At 47.1% G+C, this 19,327-nt stretch overlaps 1 protein-coding gene across 5 annotated transcripts in view; it reads left to right on the forward strand.

Moving 5' to 3' along the window:
- LSP1 (lymphocyte specific protein 1) overlaps positions 1-19,327 on the forward strand; it is an 84,661-nt gene that overhangs the window by 17,699 nt on the left and 47,635 nt on the right. Inside the window, exon 1 of one of the 5 annotated variants that reach the window (XM_073347239.1) lies at positions 1,761-2,596. The exons of 3 other annotated variants lie outside the window; for them this stretch is intronic. In XM_073347239.1, coding sequence (XP_073203340.1) covers positions 2,538-2,596 — 59 coding nt within the window. In that variant the 5' untranslated portion in view covers positions 1,761-2,537. Of the gene's footprint in view, positions 1-1,760; positions 2,597-19,327 lie in introns of those variants that run through there. One more of the 5 variants, XM_073347236.1, reaches the window with a different exon arrangement.

Raw genomic sequence — 19,327 nt, forward strand, 5'->3', positions numbered from 1 at the left:
ACTGAAGCAAATGTCTCTGTGCCAGTTTACACCAAGTGAGGATCTGGCCTCATATGCCTCCTGGTGAGCCCACGTCCACCTCCCATGGCAAGCATGTGCTCCCAGCCTCCCCATAGTTATCAAACCCAAGTCTTTCACATTCCTCTCTGCCCCTCCTGAGTTTGCTACGGATTGTGTGGCATCTCTGGCTATAATAAGAGCTGTGATTTCATTTAACAGCAGTTGTTCTGGCCATGCCATAGTTGTTAGCTTCATCACCCCTTTGTCTCGGCCCGCATTCACCACCAGTCCCTTATAAAAACCCTAGAATGGTTCCATCTGGATGGTCAGCCCCATACGAAGAGCTGGACCCTGCCTCATTGAAATCAATGAAAGTTTGCTGGATCAGGCCCTCTCATCATCCCTCCATCTTGCAGGAAGCCATTGGGCATTTGGCCAGTGACTTCAAAAGACCATAGGCTCTGAGCCTGCGAATGCTTGGACATGTGCTTAACTTTAAGTCTGTGAGCAGTCCCAATGAAGTCAGTGGGAGTGAGTCTGCTTAAAGCCGAACACACGTATACATGCTTGCAGGGGCAGGGCCTTTATCTTTTTGAATATTAGAGACCTTTGCTGATTGCTCTCCTAGTTCCACCTAGCCTCACAGAATTTAGAAGTGTAAAATAAATATACTCCAGCACATAGTCCATCCGTGACCCTAGTGCAAGAGCAACCACTGTGCTTAGCTGCTTTTATTATTTCTCATCATTTATGGGCTGTTTGGTAAATACACAAAAAATTAACAAAGAAACCCATTTTTAAAGTGGTGGGTTTTTTTAAACTTTTAATACCCATCTGTACTTATTTCAGTGCAGTTTCTCTTTACTAATATTTCTTCATTTATTACGTGGGCAGTTATCAGCCATCCACATTTCAAATAACTGAGCTACAGTAAATAGTCCAGTGTTACTCATCCGAAGAAAACATACGCACATTTTAGGAGATGCACTGAGAGTGGCAAGTAAAAAATCTCAAACCATGTTGGTCCTGATAATAAGGACACTTTATAATTCTCACAATACACCTTTTAGAGAGGTGGGGTTGATATTCCCTTTCCACGGATGGGGAAACTGAGGTAGAGAGGTTACTTGACCTGCCCACTATCGCCCAACAAGTGAATATCAAAGATGGGATTAGATCTCAGTCGTTATTGGTTGCTAAGCCTATGCTCCCACAGACACAGTCCTCTCTTCTTCTTTGTATTATAGTGGCGCATCAATGCCTCCGACTAAAGGACTGTACACAAATTTCCTGCCCCACTGAGCTGACAATCTAAATGGACAAGACTGACTCAGGATGGGAGGGGAAACAGAGGCACAGTAACTTGTCCAACATCACTCGGCGGGATGGGGCAGAGCCAGAAGTAGAATGTACGTCAGGTTCCGAGGCATAGTCCAGAGCCCTATCCAAGACCACCCAGTTGACATCATAATAATGACACCTAACTCTGATTCAACACTTTTCAGTAGATTGCAAAGCACTTTATGAAGGAGGCCAGTCTCATCACTCCCATTTTGTGGATGGAGAAACTGAGGCACAGAGAGTGGAAGTGATTGACCCAAGCTCACCCAGCAAGTCAGCAGTAGAGATGGGAACAGAACCTAGTTGTCCTGAATCCCAGGCCAGTGCTCTGTCCACTAGTCCTGCATTGCCTTCTCAGATGCAGTACTCTGAATCAGCCTGATGCAAACAGGATCATATTGCACTTCATTCTTTGATACAGCATTTTTAACCACAAAGCGTTGCAACCTCTTTGCAAGTTGCTGAGACTTGCAATTAATTTTTAAGAGTAGATTTAGATTATGGGTCAGATTCTCAGCTGGTGCAAACTGGAGTTGCGCCATTGATTTTAATGGATTGCTGCTGATTTACACGAGCTCAAGATCTGGCTCCAGAGTTGTAAATCTGTCCTCTGCTATCTTTCCCCTAATCAGGTTTTGTGTCCCTGAGTGGCTTTTGTTCCTAATTTATGCAATTAGTTAATGCAGAAAGAAACAGATCGGAAAGGGAAGAAAAAGAGAAGGAAAATGAGGAGTGGGGGAGGGGGAACAGAAGGAGAGAAAAAGATGAGAAACAACGAAGCATAAACCAGAAGGAGTGTAAGAGAGGAGAGATAGAAACAGATAGCCAAAGAGAAGAAGAATAGCCTTTAGAGCAAAGGAGACGTTTAAGCTTTGCATTGAGCTCACTCAGCAGTCAGATGGGAGCAGGGAGGGGACCCTGCTTTGCCTCGGACTACAAAGCTGCTCTCTGAAAGATTTTTCTCTGACATTTCCACTAGGCTGTGGAGGAGGTAGAGGTGGAGGAGACAAGAGGGGGGCTGAACAGGGGGGCTTAGAGAAACAAAAGGAAACCAGCTGCAGAACTTCCTGAAGAGAGAGAGAGGGAGAGGATTATTTTTATTTATTTTTTTTTAAAAGGAAAATTAAAAAAAAGTAGGGAAAGGAGTTTTAGCAGCCAGGATCTGTGAGCCTGCCCTGAGATCAGCCTCTTCCACAATGACCAGTGCGATCCTGAGGAGGAATTCCAGCAAACAAGGCTTACAGAACCTCATAAGGTAAGTCTGTACCTGCCTAGCAAAGGCAGAGAGGCAGGATTCTTTGTTCCATGGAGCTCAGCCCATTGATCTTCCACCATGGCAATTTGATTTGGCTAATTCCAAACTCCATGGGCTGTTTCTTCCACAGAGGGAAATGTATCCGCTTCATGACGAGAAGAATATTGTTCCGTTGTGGTATATTTGTGCACACGTATATGTAAATCAGTTGAACCTATTCATTAACAGGGCTCTGAAGCAGACAGAGCATCTTGGAAGCAGGGAAAATAAATAAACCCCAAACAACAATATCAGCAAGGCAGAGCTGAGCTTACTGATGGCTTTTCCAGAAGCACATAGTTAAAATAGCTAAACATGACCGTACTGTGATATTTACCTGAACCTGCTGAGGTTTCCTTTTGGCTTGGAGAGTTTTTATGTGTCTCAGCTGAAGGAGAGGGGCTCGGTCTAGCAAAGTTTTTGGGGGCTATTTTGTGCAATGTATGTGTGTTTTTAGGCAACAATCCTTAAAGGGCCAGATCCTCAGCTGGTGTAAATCTGCATCAGTCCATTGATTTCAATTGGAGACAGAGATGCTGATTTACACCACCTGAGCATCTGGGTGTAGTCGCTAGGGCAGATTGTTGGACAATTAGAAGATCCTTGGTTCCTTTTTTCAATAAATGCTGAGCCCAGATCTCTCTGGGAAGGATGGCTGCACTCTGCTCTGTTCAGTTACTGAGGGTGGGACTCCACTCAGTTGTAACCATGCTGCTTTCTAATGCGGTGTAGAAACACCACTTTTGCTCCTTAGACCTTTGCCTCAGTGTCCCCAACACCCGGATTATTACAGGCATTATGGAAGCTTATCGTGAACCATGCAGGAAGGTGTAGAAAGCTCAGATTCAACAGGGGAAACTCCCTGCTCTGTTCTTTACTTTAATGCTAAGTGTGACTTAGTGGTTTGGGATATGAGAGCACTGGAGACTAATGCTCTCCTTGGAACCACACTTTGGGCATGTTAGTCTTCCCTGGGGTGTACAACTTCCCGAGTGGATGCTGGTCCCAGCCTGCAGTGTGTGTTTTTGGGTAGGGGGGATTCCAGTCTCCAGGCTCAGTTCAATTTGGGGGTTCCCATTGGCACTACTGTAGCCTGAAACCTTACCTCAGAAGGGCGTCTCTCTTCCTGGATGCGAGAGGAATTTGTTCTTCATGTCCATTCAATCCAGGGACTTCCTGTACTACCCTTTTTGGGGGGGCAGTTCAATACCTGCAGGAGACCACAGAAAGACTCCCATTAACTTCACCTGGCATTGAATTGGTCCCTTGGAGAGACAGGGGGATGGTCACCTCCATTATGACCCATTCATGTTCCTCTCCTTAGCCCTGGCTCAGGGGAATCACCCCATTTTATGGAATCTCATTTTGTAACCATGAAATTTGGGGCTGAGTTGGAAGGTGTAAAGAAGTGCAAGTGGAATAGGACCATCAAATGCATTCAAACACAGGACACGCAGCTCAGAGAATGGACCAGAATTGAGGGCTGCTGGGCAAAACAGTTACACTAAAATAAGACTCCCCTGTTCAGTCTTCCCCAGAACTCAAATCTGGGCTGAAACTCTTTGGAGGAGAAAAGGGTGATGAGCATGCTGCATATGCTCCAGAGATAGATAAATGGCCCAAACACTCACACATGCCCCAATCTAGACCTCCTCTTAATAGCTGTTCATAATTACTCTTAATATTGATGGGGATTGTAGGTGCCCATTCGGAAGAGTACATGCCCCCTGGTGTTTTATCAGATTAGAGGGAGATTTTATGGAAGATGGGGATTAACACTATGGTTGAGTCGGGTCATTTGGTAAGTGGTTTTTAAATTGGATTCTGGCGTGGGTGTTTGTATACATCGCCCCTGTTCCATGTGGGGAAAAAGAGATGGATTTCACCTTGGGTTACACAGCTATAACCCCACTGAGGTCAACAGAAGGCAGGAGGGTTGCTCAGATATAGGCAGAGGACAGTCCATGCACTGTGCAGAACTTTTTCTACACAGTGAAACCCTCCTGTAGAGGAGTCATATTTCTGCACAGAACTTCGTTCTAAGTTTTGCTATAAGCAGAATTGCTGATTGTACAACTAAACTATTCAGGACTTTTTGTCTGCCTACTCTGTCACAGGACTGGTGCGGGGCTGAACTCATTCATGTTCCTAACGTGCTTTGGGATTCTTGGACTCAAGATACAACAGCAGTGCAAGGGAGTATTGCTATTATTCTGCTTTGCTACATGAATGGAGTTTCCAGGTTCACTGTAATCCCCGGGTGGTCGCACTGCAAGCCTACATAGTGCATGTGCACATTTGGTATGTCACATTTATATGGGTCACACAGGGACAGACTCTGATCTTAGTCACACTGGTGTACAACTAGACTAAACTCCAGTGACTTCAGATGCTGCTGAATCACTGAGCTTTCTCCCACACTTGCCTGTTGGAGGCAAGAAGTTGCTGATGGCTTTCCCCACTTTTAGTCTTGACACTAGGGCTCTGTAACTGTGTCCAATGAAGGGACCTATTGGCAACTTGTCAGCAGCCCCAAGTTTGCATGTAATTTGCTGGAAATAAAGAGAATGCATCCACGCTTTTCTTTAGTAGGGAGGAGCGGCCCTCGGGGACTACAGATCCCAGCATACAGTGTTGAATACGAATTCAAGCAGCCCAGCTATGCTGCATGATGGGAGCTGGGAACAGTAGCCTAAAGGGGCTTCATTTTCATACTAAAGAGAAGGGCAGCCATGGGCTCCCTCAGACTCTGTGGGCTGCACTTAAGCCCTTCACTGCCCCCATTGCCCCGCATAAGCGATTCACTGCTGTGCTCCTGTGTGGTGATATACTCAGTATGTGGTGTTGTACATGTTGTCCAGTGTAGCCCAGTTGGCTAGTTTGCCATTGTTAATATTCACTGCTATTGTAGCCCAGTGGGCTAGTTTGCCTTTATTATATTTACTGCTTTGCATTGTATTCTGCTTTGAATTATGTCCAGCAGTAATGCAAGAAACCTACAAGCCTATATCCTGAAAGATATTAGCTTCAGCAAGTTAGCATAACGCTTGAGGCCTATGAACTTTGCATAGATAAACGTTGCACAGATAAAAGGCCCAGTGGAAAACCCCAAGTATTTGGGGAGCTGAAAATAAGAGTTTAAGGAGAAGTTCTGACCAGAGGTACATGAGTCAACCACAGAAGTGTCCTGGCAATGAACTGATGCTGTTTCCATAGGCATCATTTACTATCAGTGAAGACCCTAGTGGAAAAATACAGGAATGATGATTTTTCCAGTTTGTACAGGCTTTGGATCGAGGCCTTAATGCCCGACGGGTGGCATGAGCGTGAGTGCTCTCTCCCCTGGCAGTTGTTCCCTGGAGGGCCATGAGCAGTATCTTGTTGCATCCTGGAGGTGGATTGTAAAACAAGCCCTTCTTGCTCTTTTTCTGGCCACTGGCAAAGTGGGGATACTGGGGGTTGCTTTGCATGAAGACACTAGACAGGAGCACGTCATTTGCATCTGAAAAGTTGGTGACTGGAAAGTGTCCATCAGGCTAACAGAACCCAGGGATACGCTTGATGATTGCAGAGAATACCCAGTGCAAGTGACTGTAATTAACTAGAAATGACATCCGAAAAGAATAGGCAGTTTACAAGCTTATCTCATTCTTCTTCTCTCCAATGTGTACCTAGGATCTCCCATTGTTGGGCATGGTCTCTATCAGTCAGTGGATTGCAAAAGAGCATCCATCAGACATCAGGCTGCTTTGTCTTGTTTGTAATAAATTAGCAATGACAATACCTGCGAGACAAGGTGGGTGAGGTAATAACTTTTATTAATATCTTGTAAGAGCTCTGTGCAAGCTCGAGAGTTTGTCTCTCTCACTGATAGAAGTTGCTTCAATAAAAGATATTACCTGGCCCACCTCATCTCTCTAATGTCCTGGGACCAACATGGCTATAACAACACAGCATAAAATAATGATAATACCTAGCTATGGGACTTTGTATTTTCAGATCTAATCTAATCTATCTATCTATCTATCTATCTATCTATCTATCTATCTATCTATCTATCTAATGAATTCTTATCAATAAGATATGCAGCTATTGCTTGTCCTTTTGATTAATTCAGTTCACCAGGCACCCCTGCTAGAATTTTATCTTCTCTGTATTTATTGAGTCTCAAGTGTTGTACAATAGAATATTACTATTTAATTAACCTACAAATCAACATCTTCATAAACCTGTTGTACTGTATGTGCCTCTGTTCAATAGTGGTTTAAATAGCATCTTTCACGGATACAGCTTCCACTGTCTTCTGAGTATGAGCAGCAACCTTGAGATGGTTTCATGTAATCAGATTTCCTTAGCCATTTAATTAATTATTACAATTGAAGAAGGGGTGTGTATGTGGAGGAGGGATAATAGAAAAGCCTCTGGTCTCATAGCACCTGGTTCTATTTTTTCCCTTCTTTGTGTGGAGGAACTCAAAAGATTTAGGCGCGAACTGAGTCATGATCAACTCCCTGGGGCAGGGCTCATCGGCTGGTTCTGTGTTTGTATAGCGCCTAGCACAGTGGAGTCCTGGTCCAGGACCGGCATTCCTCGGTGCTAATGCAATACAAACAAGAGATAATAAGGATAATTTCCAAAACGTCAACATCTGAACTCTGAATATCATCACAAGAAAAGGGGAGTGCCAGGGAATCAAGAAGAGATGTGGAGGCCATCAGTGGAGAGAAGGATCTAAGGCATTTCTTCAGTCATTCAGAATTATGGCTCTTCTGGTATCTTATCAGTCTGGGGAGTCATTAATACTTGCAAGAAAAGCCAAAGTATGGAATTTTAAATTATACTCCCAGTGTAGATGGTACCTTAACATGGAGATGCAGCCTGTGGAAACTGCATGTCCATACATGAAATGCTGCATCTTGAGCCAAGCATCCTTGCTCCAGGTACCTACAGGCTCCATGGCTTGTATCTCTTGATTAAAAGTGAGGGATGCTGTGATCTGCATTGTGGAACTCTGTGAACCAGTTCGGCCTATGGGTCCTGTTCTAAATTCTCCTGGGTTTTAGGCATTCTCACAATTCCACTGGCTCCTTGGATTGTGGTGTCATCTCCATTTTTCATAGCTCTTGGGAGGAACATTTTGTTTGATGGAGGATCACCTTGCTCAGTTGTTTTTCCCGTCCCTATTATTCTGCCTACCCTTCCTCACATGCCCCCCCCAACTTTCCCTGAGGTCACAAGTGTTTGTGTGATGGGAAAAATCCTCTGCTCAGTTCCTTGGTGCTGCTTTGTTTGACCCTCCAAGCACTGAGCTTTCCAGACAAGATCTGGGAAGGGAGTGTTCGAAGGGGTGGGAGGTGGGCTGGGTTGGGAGTGAATTTCTGGGCTAAAGAGGGAAGCAGCTTGTGGGAGGGTGCGGGGGAAAATGGCGACTGGGGTGCAGGTCACCTGTGACTGGGATTCTGGAATCAGGATGGGCACCAGCAGTGGGCGGTGGGGGGAAGGGTTGGGGTAGGTTGTCTCTTAATCAATCACCTTTTTTATGTGCCCATCCCGGGTTATCTAGGGGCTAGATACCACCGGGTGGGGGAGAGAACTTGCAATGAAGAAGTGGGGCAGGTGAAAACAATTGTCTGCTGGGGAGTGAGGAGGGAGCAAGTTGCGGGTGGCAGAGCTACTGCAGTGGGTGGAAAGGCAGAGGCAAATGGGAGGGGATCAGGCTACTGGGTCAGGGATCAGCTGTTGCTGGACGGTGGGGTCCTAGGAGCAGCAGGAGGACTTAGAAGCTCCAGCTGAGTATCCCAGCGCAATTTGCTGAGGACAAGTACAGCCCTAGGGGTTAAAAACGCTGCCTTCCACCCCGCCTCCATCTTTCCCCAAGAGCCCGCAGATCCACAATGGCCTCTCCCCTCGTGCAATACCCTTTCAGTCCCTTTGTTATCGTCCCTTCCCCCTGCTCTTTGCACCATTACTCACTCGGTCTGAGCATAGCTGACAGGCACCTTAGCAAGCTCACTGAGGCAGAGGAATGAGTGGGGGGCAGGGGAGAGAAATGTCCATATGCCGTTTGTTGGGCCTTTGCGCACGGGCTCTGCTGGGCTCCCAGGACACGCTACCAGGCTTGGTGTGCCAGACTGATGGATCACACAGCACTGGAGGGGTGTGCCCTGATCCTTAGGATTCCCAGGTGACCCCCCACCCCGCCTCCTCTCCCTATAGCTAGTACTACTCTAGTGCTGTGCTGTTTGCAGTCCATATTGCTCTCCTGATATCTGAGTGTCAACACCAGGCCTCATTGTCTGGGTGGGAATGATGCATGTTATCTGGGAAGCAGCTACCCTCTCCCCACCCGGTATTGTATTGAGTGTTTCTCTGGGTGCACATCTTCACACAGGAGAGGGTAAGCCTGCCTGCAAGCCTCCCCAGCACCCGTTGTCTGGGAAGCTGTAAAAGGGCAGAGGGGAAGGTCCTCATTGCAGTCCCACCCTGGTGCTAACACACCCACATGCATGTTGTAGCACTGAGCTCTCTCTTGGCTTTGAGCAACATTGAGCTCGGCCAGAGGAACTGACTGTTATTTCAGGCCATGGACATTTATGGCCCTTCCTTCGCTGTGAATGAAGGAGTTGGGAGCAAGGCAGGGCTTGGACAGCAAATCTGCCATCCTCCTTCTCCCCCCAAAATCTGTCTTCTTTGTTGTGATCCAGCACCCTTCAATTAAAGGATGTCAAAGGAGCACTTTGCAACTTTTAACAGGCTAACCCTGTGAGGTAGGTAAGTGTTGTTAACCCCATTTTACAGATGGAGAATCTGAGACTGAGTGACTTGTCAGTGATCACCCAGTGAGTCAGTGGCCACGCTGGCAACAGAACGCAGGAGGCCTGGCTCCTGTGAAGCTCTCTGCCTCCCCTAAAACAGTTAAATCAACAACCGTTAGCGTCATGCTGGCAAATAGATTTGCAGCACGAAAGCCAGATGCTCACAAGCAAAATCTTTTCATTTGCAGACAGAGCCTCACGCCCACCTCTGGAGCCTGGGCTGGGAGAATGACACCCTGCCCCATTTGAGCTCACTGGATGGCTGTGGAAGGCTCCATTTCCCTTCCCCGGAGCGACTTTGCATTCGTAGGATACCCACATTCCACTGTTCCTGCCCACCTGTCCCCCCAAAGTCTGCTGACTAATCCTGCTCTCGCCAATGGAGGAATGTGAGCGTTCCCTCCTGAATACCATGTGGATTCATTCCCAGAATTTCCTAGCTCTCTGGACTGCTAGAAGCTCTGCAGCTGCCACGCATCTAGCCATTAACTATAACGTTACTGCTCCATATAGTACAGGGGCTGCCTATGGCGTGATCAATTTTATTGCATTCTGTTACCACCATTCCTCTTAGCCTACTCCAGAGCTTCGATTTCTCCAGACCTATTGGCCATCTAGGGCCCAATTCTGTTCCCGTTGACATCAGCGGGAGTTGGACTGAGCCCTTCAGTGTCATGGAGTGCGGTTTATTCCTGCCAACCCTGAACAGTGTTAGTGTAAAGCAAGCAAATCCCTGGGGATGAATGGAGCATCAGCTGATGGTGGTCAGTGATCATGTTGGGGGAAAGGGTTTGGTTTGCAAGTCTAAAAATGGCCAAATCAATCTGAGAGAGCTTTTCAGTAAGAAGAGGCAGTGGACAGGATGTTGGGTCTGGATCTCAGGACGCTTGGTTCTGTTCCTGGCTCGGCTGCATGATGACAACAGGAAGATGCTTCACCACTCTGTGCTCCTGTCACCTCCTCCCAGCCTTTGTCTTAACTGTAAGCCCTTTGGGGCAGGGACTGTCTCATTATGTGTATGTGCAGTGCCTGGCACAATGGGGCTCTGAGCTTGGCTGTGACTTCTGGTTGCTACTGTAAGATAAATAACAGTAATAAAGGAAGCACACCTTAAATCCCACTGGGAACTGAAAAGCACACTCCCATTGCCTCTCTGCACTCCGCTATTCAGTGCTGTGCATGTGCTGATCTCTGCCCTACGTGTCGAGGACTCAGGGGAGTTCTGTAGAATGAAGTGGAGCAGAATGAGTGAATGAAGAACTATTGTTGAGCGCCTGGATTCTAACCTCTCGACTCATCAGTACTATAAAAAACATCAGGCCTCATTTTGATCTCACTTATGCTAGTTCTAAACTGGCATAACGTTATTAACCTCTGTGTGGCCACTCCTGGTTTATACCAGTGTCAACGAGAGCAGAAGCAGGTCCCCATTGAAATTGGCCGGGAACGGCGAACAGCGGCCGCTAGGAGCTGCCGGGGGCCAAGCCTGCGGATGGTCAATGTCAGCAAAATGTCTTGCGGCCCACAATCAGATTACTCTGATGGGCCGCATGTGGCCCGCGGGCTGCAGATTGCCTACCACTGATTTAGAGTATAGACTCTTGGGGGTAAAGATAATCTCTTACAATGCAGAGCTGAGATGAGCTAAGGTGCATTAAAATGAAAAATCATTAGAAGAAGCATTGAAGACAATTCTTTGGAAAGCCCAGTTCAGTTTGGTTCAATTTCTGTTCAGGAGATGGGTGAAGCTTTGGGCTGCTGCTTATTTTACCTGTACTGCTTGGCCTGTCCCTGTCTCAAGATTTGCTTTGTTTTGTTTTTCTTTTAAGCAAGCAGTGTTTCTTTTCCCCAGCTCCTTGCACCAAACAGGTCAGCAGGGATGAGATCGGAGATGATTCAAGGGGTGTGTGGGTGTGTGTGCTGGGGGTGGGGCTTAGCCCTCTCCTGCTGCCTGGATCCTGTAGGCAAAGCTGTGATTTATAAGATGGGTGGGGGGAAATGACTGAGATAGGACAGCTACAGGCATGGAAGAAAAGCTTGGTATGAGAGAAAGGCACTTTGTAACAAAGACTCCATACTGAGCTTTGCAGCCCAGAAATTGAACTAATAATGGCCCAGCACAGTAATGTCTTTTTATGCGTGTCTGACCAATGAGCTAATCTCTCAGCGCCAAAATAAACATTTCTTCCCTCGAGGGATAGGTTGGGAGATTAGCCTCCCTGCCTATATGGATATCTGTCACTGGGTTTCCCCCGTCTTCTTCACACTATCCAACCCACTCCTACCTACCAAAGTAGGTAATGATTTTACTGAGTCTTTGCTATTAAACAACATTATTCATAGGTCATAGAATCCTATCTCCCAAGAAACATGGCTCCATTTTCTGGTCATCTAAGTTAAAGATACCTCCCGTTGTAGTAATTTTGTCGGCCGGAGGGAAAATTGTGCCTTGTGTTGGGGAGTGAAACCACTTTCTCCTGCATTCCATAGGAAGAAGGATGGTCCAGTGGTTGAGAGCTAGCTGGAGAGCTGGGTTCAGATCCCTGCTCTGCTACAGGTTTCCTGGGTGACCTTGGGTAAGTGAATTGGGACCTGATGTTTTAAAAGGTATTAGATGTCTAAAGAGGTAGCTGGGAACCTAGTGGGACTGTGAAAAGAAGAAGTCCCTAGGCACCTACCACGTTGATTTCCATTGATCATAGGACTGTGTGAGAAATCATGCTGGATGCTAGTTTGACCCAAGGGATGTATGGCTAGCAGTGATGGGAGTAAACTGAGCAGAGGAAAACTTACAGTACATGTCCTCAAACAGTGATGTCTGATAGACACACTGCAACAATCTCCTCAAGGGAAGCAGTGGAAACCTCATTATTTGGGTAGACAAAGACCACAAGAACATGCCATAGACAATGATCAGTCACATTTGGTATTAAGGGGACTTCTATTTATCATTTATAAAGGTTAATACATGATTAATGGATGGTTTAATCAATTGTTATAGGGTCCAACAGGTCTTGCTTGTAACCATGATTTATAATCTTCTGCTGATGCCCTTAAAACCATCTATAACAAGACCAGTTCATGTCTATAACATGCTTATCACATCTATTAATCCTTTATGAACTAATGCTAAATGCACCCTTAATATTAAGTCAGCAGCAGGAGGAATCAGTTGATTGACGTAGGTCTTTGTCTATCCAGATGTCTTGTGAGTCACATTTGCTGGTGGTCACTAGAAATGAGTTTATTGGCGAAGGGAAGACCCCATGAATAAGTCCGGGGGAGCTTCCTCTCCCTTCCCTCTTGGCTAAAACTAATGGGAGGGGGGCTGGGGAAACATCCAGAGGGCTGCCATTGCCACCTGCTTTCAGCTTCAGACACCCCTCCTTCTCTATGGTGGTATCTTCAGAAGCACTCAGCACTGGCCTAACCTGACTCCCACTGAAGTCAATGGAAGTTTTACCATTGAGTCCAATGGAGGCAGAGTTTGGTCAACACCTGACTGCTTTTGGAAATACCATCCAGACTGTACGGTGGCGCACGTAATAAATTCCTGCTGCGAGTGTGAGTAGGTGATCCCAAAGCCTGAGGCTGCCTTCACCTAACCTGGTCCTTACGTATGCGGGTGGGGGGAGAAGGGGGACGAGATTGTCTCACATACACAGGCACCAAAGAAAATAATTGTAAAGCACTTGCTGCCACTGCTGGCTCGGGAGACAGGAATGCTGAATTCACTTGCATAGGGGTATTGAATTCTGGCACAGATCCTTGAAGTCAAGCCCCCATTGGAGGCTTTTCATTTTCCTTTCTGGAATTAGCTTCAGTGCTGAGAGCTGGTTCTGGGCCAGCAAAACTTCCTTTTAGTGTGAACCATGCAAAAGATTCCCAGAGTCTGGGGCACTTCCCTTAAAGACGGCAGAAGCTGTGCCAGAAATTCTCCTGCCTGGCCACTATCATTTCCTCAAGCGTGGGTGAGGAGTATGCCCCAGGGAACGTGACCTTCCTTGAAATCCTTGGTTGTGGGAAGTGGGAGTTAACAGCACCTTGCCTCAAAAGAGCAGAGTTAGAGGAACTCCAGATCTGGATCCAGAGGAACCAGCTGTAGAGAAGATAAAGAGTTAAAACTGTTATGGACTCATGGCTGGAGAGTCTTATTGCAGCCCACAACTGCCCTTGCTTCACTGGCTCTGTTACATGGTAATATGGCATAGCTGACCCATTATGCACCTCTATACCATGGTGGAAAGGGACATGATTACTCCATGCACAGCACACAGGCTGCAGGACAGCTACGAGATCACTGGAACCCCATGGGCTGGAGATGAGGCTTTCGTCAAAGCATTTGGAATGAATGCAATTCCTCCTTCACTCCCTCTCTCTTTCCCTCAGCTCATTAATTCCACACACAGAGATCTATCATGTAAGGGTGCACTGTCAGGCTTCTCCTGCTCTCTGAGCCCATCCCATGGAAAGCCTGTGAGGAGGACAACGGAGATGGAGGAAGGAGCTGGTGAGCGTGGGGTGGTGAAAGCTTTTGGTCCACACTGAAGTCCATGCTAACCCCTTGTCCCTCTTTGAGAAAGCCCTGGGCAGACAGACTAGGGGTGGGGGAGAATCTGGGTCAGACGGGGTAGCAGCTATTATTGTAATGGCTTTTTTGTCCCAATTCCATTTCAGCAGGGAGATTGTATCTGGGGAGAACATGCCCTGCGGGCTTTGGGGAATAATCAGATGATACATGGCTGTTCCCCAGGGTTCACAGTGCAGGGGATGGGAGGCAGGATCATAAAGGTTACAGCAAAAGAGCCGCATGGCAAGTGAGCACAGTTTAATCAGTCATAAATAATCCATTCCATGCGTTTAAATATGCCTTTTGGTATTATCATGGCCTGGCCTCAATCACACCCTATGCAACCCCAGGGATGGGGTAGAAAGGAGGTCAAACTCAGACCCACTGTGCGAGACCGTACAAGTTTTCCCTCTTTCTCCACCTCCTTTTCTTTGGTTCTTCTCTGCACATTGACCTCATGTCCTGTGCTCAGGACATATTTGCAGCTGTCTCTGCATCAAGAAGTTAGGACGTCACGAAAGTTAGGACTCCTGGGTGAAAGGATAGGCTAAGGAAGATGCAGGCCTATGGTGGGGGGTGGGGTCGGGGGGAGGCTGTGCTGTGCAGAAGGGTCTTTACATTGTTTGGTAGAAAGGCTGCATTTAAAGCAAGGGAGATTCAGAGGTGATGAATGTCAAATGGTCCCTAACACGTGCAATTTCTGGATCTATTGGTTATTCATTGTGATGTACATTTGCAATTGAAAATAGGCAAACTGGCTATATGTTGGGGAGCAGGGGAGGGAAAGGCTGGATACAGTGAGATAATGGACTGTACTAATCCTTCAGCTGTGATCCTTACCCATAAGGCTAAACCCCACAAGTGTAATGAACATGGGTGTTCTTAGGCTATGTCTACACTACAGACCCTAGATTGGCATAGCTGTGCTGGTCCGGTCCCCTAGTGTAGACTCAGCGTATGCCGACAGAAAGAGTGTTTCTGCCAGTATATGAACACCATCTCCCCAAATGATGTTAGCTTTGCGCTCTTTGGTTGCTCTCTTTAGTTGTCTACAGTGTAGGTTTAGTCAGCACAGCTGTGTCCTTAAAGTGTGTGGGTTTTTTTCCACATCCCTGACTGATGTAGCTACGCTGGTAGAAGTTTTAAGTGTAAACCAGGCCTAAGTCTAGTCCCTAGTGGATAATATCCAGTTTATCTTTAAGCCACTGTGTAATTAGCAGCTCCTACTTAGGACTGGAATGGCAGGGAGTGAGCTTGGGCGCGTGTGTTGCATCCAGGCCAGTTTGGAGTCACGTTGGCAGAGCTGTAGTGAAGAAAGCTTGGCCAGAGCCTGCGTGTGCAATGCCTGGATCTGGCCAGTTCTCCCAGCCCCTACACTTCTTGAGCACTGAAATTCACCAGATCTGCTCAAAAGTTTTGAAGAGGGGACATCTTTAGCAGCGCCACGGACAAACAAGTGACATCAGAGAGAAACCCCAGCCTGAGCTGCAGCTGGGACTGTTTGGTGCGCCCCCTCTTCCTGACAGAAGCCTGGGAGAGGCTTTCAGCATGACGGCACTTCCCTCCAGCTGGAGGCCCCGGGCCTCTGAGCACTGTGCCGCACAATAGAAAGCAGTGACCCACGTGTTTATGGCAAAGAGGCTCTCAGCACTGGGATAACTGCAATGTGGGTCAGTTGGAAGAGAAGCCAATATGCCAGGCTGTCCTTTGGCAGGGTGAATTTGGTGGGTATCTTTCGATTGGGCCGAGCAATGATTTTAATCCCCCCCACCCCCGTTTGTTCTTGTTATTATTGTCCTCCGCTCACATGCCACACAGCCAGTTCAGAAGATGCAGTGACAGAATAGTGAGCCGGTGAGGTCATGGAGAGAGAATTAGTCACATCCAACTGGGAAACAGAGAGAGCTGCAAGCCAAGCTCATTTGATAATGTAAATGACTGTCACACAAATTTCTATTGGAGCCCCCCGGGAGACTCCAGCTCACCCCTGGGGGGTGGGAGGGGGTAGTTATAATTCTTCCCCACTGCAGCCCCCTGGGGAATTCCAGGTGAATTCTAAAAATCCCACTCATTCTGGGGCCCTCACACCTTATGACTGGGGGAGTCCAGGACAGACGGGGTTAAGAGCCTTTCTGAAACAGAGACTTTATCAAGTTCTGTCACATAAGAAAGGAAGGTCGAGGCGGAGCTTAATGAATGACTTCATTTATATATCTTACCTCCTCCCCCCCCCCCACCTTGGCTCCTGGCCAGGACCACAGACAACTGTTTCTATGGGAACTATGGAGAAAACAGTAAATATGAGTGTGGAATGAATAAAGAAGGGGATTTGCTTGGGTCTTCTTTCTGGTGGCTTCACGCTCTCTGTGCCTGTGTGGAGTAGGGCGGGGTGGAAGAGGCAGGATGGGAGAAGGGGGGAGCAATTTAATTCACGTAATGTAATTTTTAGAAAATGCAGTGTCCCTTCTGGCAGTGGTGCTGGGTCGTGACCGGCAGAAGAAGCTCATTCCTGTGGCGGGAGACGAGAAATCCGGGCCGGTCTGTGCACTGTAACTTTGCTACACCCCACTAGTGTGCTGAAATCACCACTCTCTCTGTGCTCTTTCAGTCCTCCTCGCCAGCTCCTCTGAGGTCTTTGGCGTGTTTGCCATGTGCTGTCGTGCCACACTGGGATGGTGAGGAGCTTTAAATGGAGGTGAGCTCAGACACATTGTGGTCTGAGAACACACAAAAAAGGGCTGGAAAACAAGCTAGTCAAAGAAACATCAGATATGTTGGCCAAGGTTCTCAAAATTCACTGATGATTTTGGATGCCTGGCTTGAGACACCTGAGTGATGGCTCTTGACAACTGCCTGCGGAAAGCTCTTTGCAACAATTACTCTGAGGCAGTGTGGTCTAGGAGCTATGGCAGTAGTCCGAGAGTCAGGAGACCTGTATTCTCTTCCCAGCTCTGCCAGTCACCTGTTCTGTATCCTTGGATAAGTTACTGTGCCTCAGTTTCCCATTCCCACACTTTCTCTATCTTGTCTGTTTAGATTGTAAGCTCTTTGGGGCAGGGGCCATCTTTCTCTATGATGCTGTCTACACACCCCTTTGCATCAGGTTCATTAAGATGGTGCAAACCCCTGTGGGAACATAGGTATTCTGGTTTGAGTACTTTATTTAGGTTTTGCTTAAACCTGTCCCTAACTGATTTAAGGTAAAGATTTAAAAATGAGCCTTGTTTAAACTGCAATAAGCATGTCCACACAGCCTTTTGCACCAGTTTAGCTAAATCACTTTCAAATCACACCTTTCGTTAAACTGGTGCAGCTCTACATGTACACCGGCCCTCTGGTATGTACGGCACCTAGCACCATGTGGCCTCGCACCTGGAGCCTCTGGGTGTTACTCTCATTACAAATCATCAACATAACAAAGGACCTTACTCTTTGCTCAAAAACCAATGCTTTCCTCAAAGCTCTCCTTTATGTATGTTTGCAAAAATATCTCCAGGGGAACATCCAGGGTCAGATAGACTCACCCCTACAATGAAGCAAAAGGATTGGAGCCCTTGCTATTGCAGCTGGAGCCCGGCTGATAGGGGCCATGAATGACTCAGCCCTCACTCTATTACAGCTATAGTCTGAGACCCTAAGGAAGCAGGAGTCTGGCAGGGATGGGCTGGTGCTGAAGTTAGACTGGTCGGGTCACTGACATAGCTTGTCCTTCTCACACCAAGATCAGCATGGTGCTGAAAGAGGCGAGAAGGGGAGGAGCGGATCCTGCATGAAAATTCATGTTATCACCAGTGTAGGAATGTTGCCGCGGTCTTATCGTTTCCTCTGGGATCTGAGAGGTCACTTTGCTGACAGAGGGTTTATTATCTGGAGGCTGGGACATTCTGGGAGAAGCCAAGCCAGGATTTTCTTCTATGCAAGGGAGGAAGGAAACAGTACAGAGCACAGCTGGAGCCGGGCTGAGCGATAGCACTGGGTACCCTCCTCCAACATTCCCTGCACCATTGTAGCAAGGGAACAGCTTGGCACAGGAATTCTGATTAAAATATAACTACTCAGCTGATTAAGAAAACATGTCAAGGTCTGCTCCACGTAGGGCTCTCTCCCTGGGAGTGTAGGGGCCCACAAACCTGGATTTGGATTTCTCACAGTATTGGGCAACCTTTCAGCTTCAGGGCCTGGGATTTCCGAGAGCTGGATCGTTGTTGTGTATAATATTTGTCATTCTTTTAATGTTACTGCAGAGGGGCAGAACTAATGGAGCTGAGGGCTGAAATCCTTCCTTTGGCCCAGAGTATGGAACAAATCTCTGCTCTGCGCAGCACTTGACCATGTGCTGAAATGCCTTTCAAGTGCACTCGCTTAAGGCCTTTCCTGAATCAGGACCATCATGTACAGAACAGCTAGGCAGCACACTTCCCCCACGCTGCCCTGTCAAGGTGCTTCAACTCTGACCTAGGGGTTAGAAGGTGATTTAGTTTCCCAGGCCATCCAATGCTAGATCTTTTTGTTGAGGCTGCCAGAAGGGCCACCAGTTGCCATGATATCAGTGTGATAGGAACAGCTGCCCCCTGGGCGGAGATCTAGAGCCTCTTTTCACATGCCCTTTTCGGTCACTGCCAGCTGAGGCTGGATGACACACAGGGAAAGTGACCAGACTATCAAACTGAAAAAGCAGGACGTCTATTCCACAGCCGGCATGGGCAGGCTGTGGGATGATATCTATTGCGTAGGTGGCACCAGGTGCTGTAGGGAGAGTTTCCCTGCAGTCTGGGATTGCTCAGCGGCACCCCCGCTGAGGCAGTGTGAATCGTGCTGTTGAGCATCCAATGGGATACTAGAGCTGGTTGGAAACCAGAATTTCTGTCCCGTGGGAAATTCCAGCATTTTGGGGGTGGGGATGGGGGAATGGGGAGGGAAGGGGGGGAATTCCAGATGGGAAATAAAAGCTGAAATTTTGAAATTTCCCACAGAATGAAAATTCTGACAAATTTAAATTTGGGACCATTCAAATGGTTTGTTTTGATAAAGTCAAAATGTTTCATTTTGACCGTATCATTTGAATTTATTTCATGTTGATTTTCATATTATAGTAAAAGATTACCTATAACGTATTAATGTAATGTAATGGTGAAATCGATATTTATTATAAAGGGCAGCATGAAATGACTTGCAATGAGAGTCAAAAAGAAACGTCTTTACCTTATCGAAACAAAATGAGAAATGATTTGTTCTGACTTTTTTCCCATTGAAAACTTAATTGAAATGGACGCATCCCCACGAAATGTTTAGAGTCTGACAAAATTG

Source organism: Lepidochelys kempii, chromosome 6 (assembly GCF_965140265.1).
Source record: "Lepidochelys kempii isolate rLepKem1 chromosome 6, rLepKem1.hap2, whole genome shotgun sequence".
Taxonomy (NCBI): Eukaryota; Metazoa; Chordata; order Testudines; family Cheloniidae; genus Lepidochelys; species Lepidochelys kempii.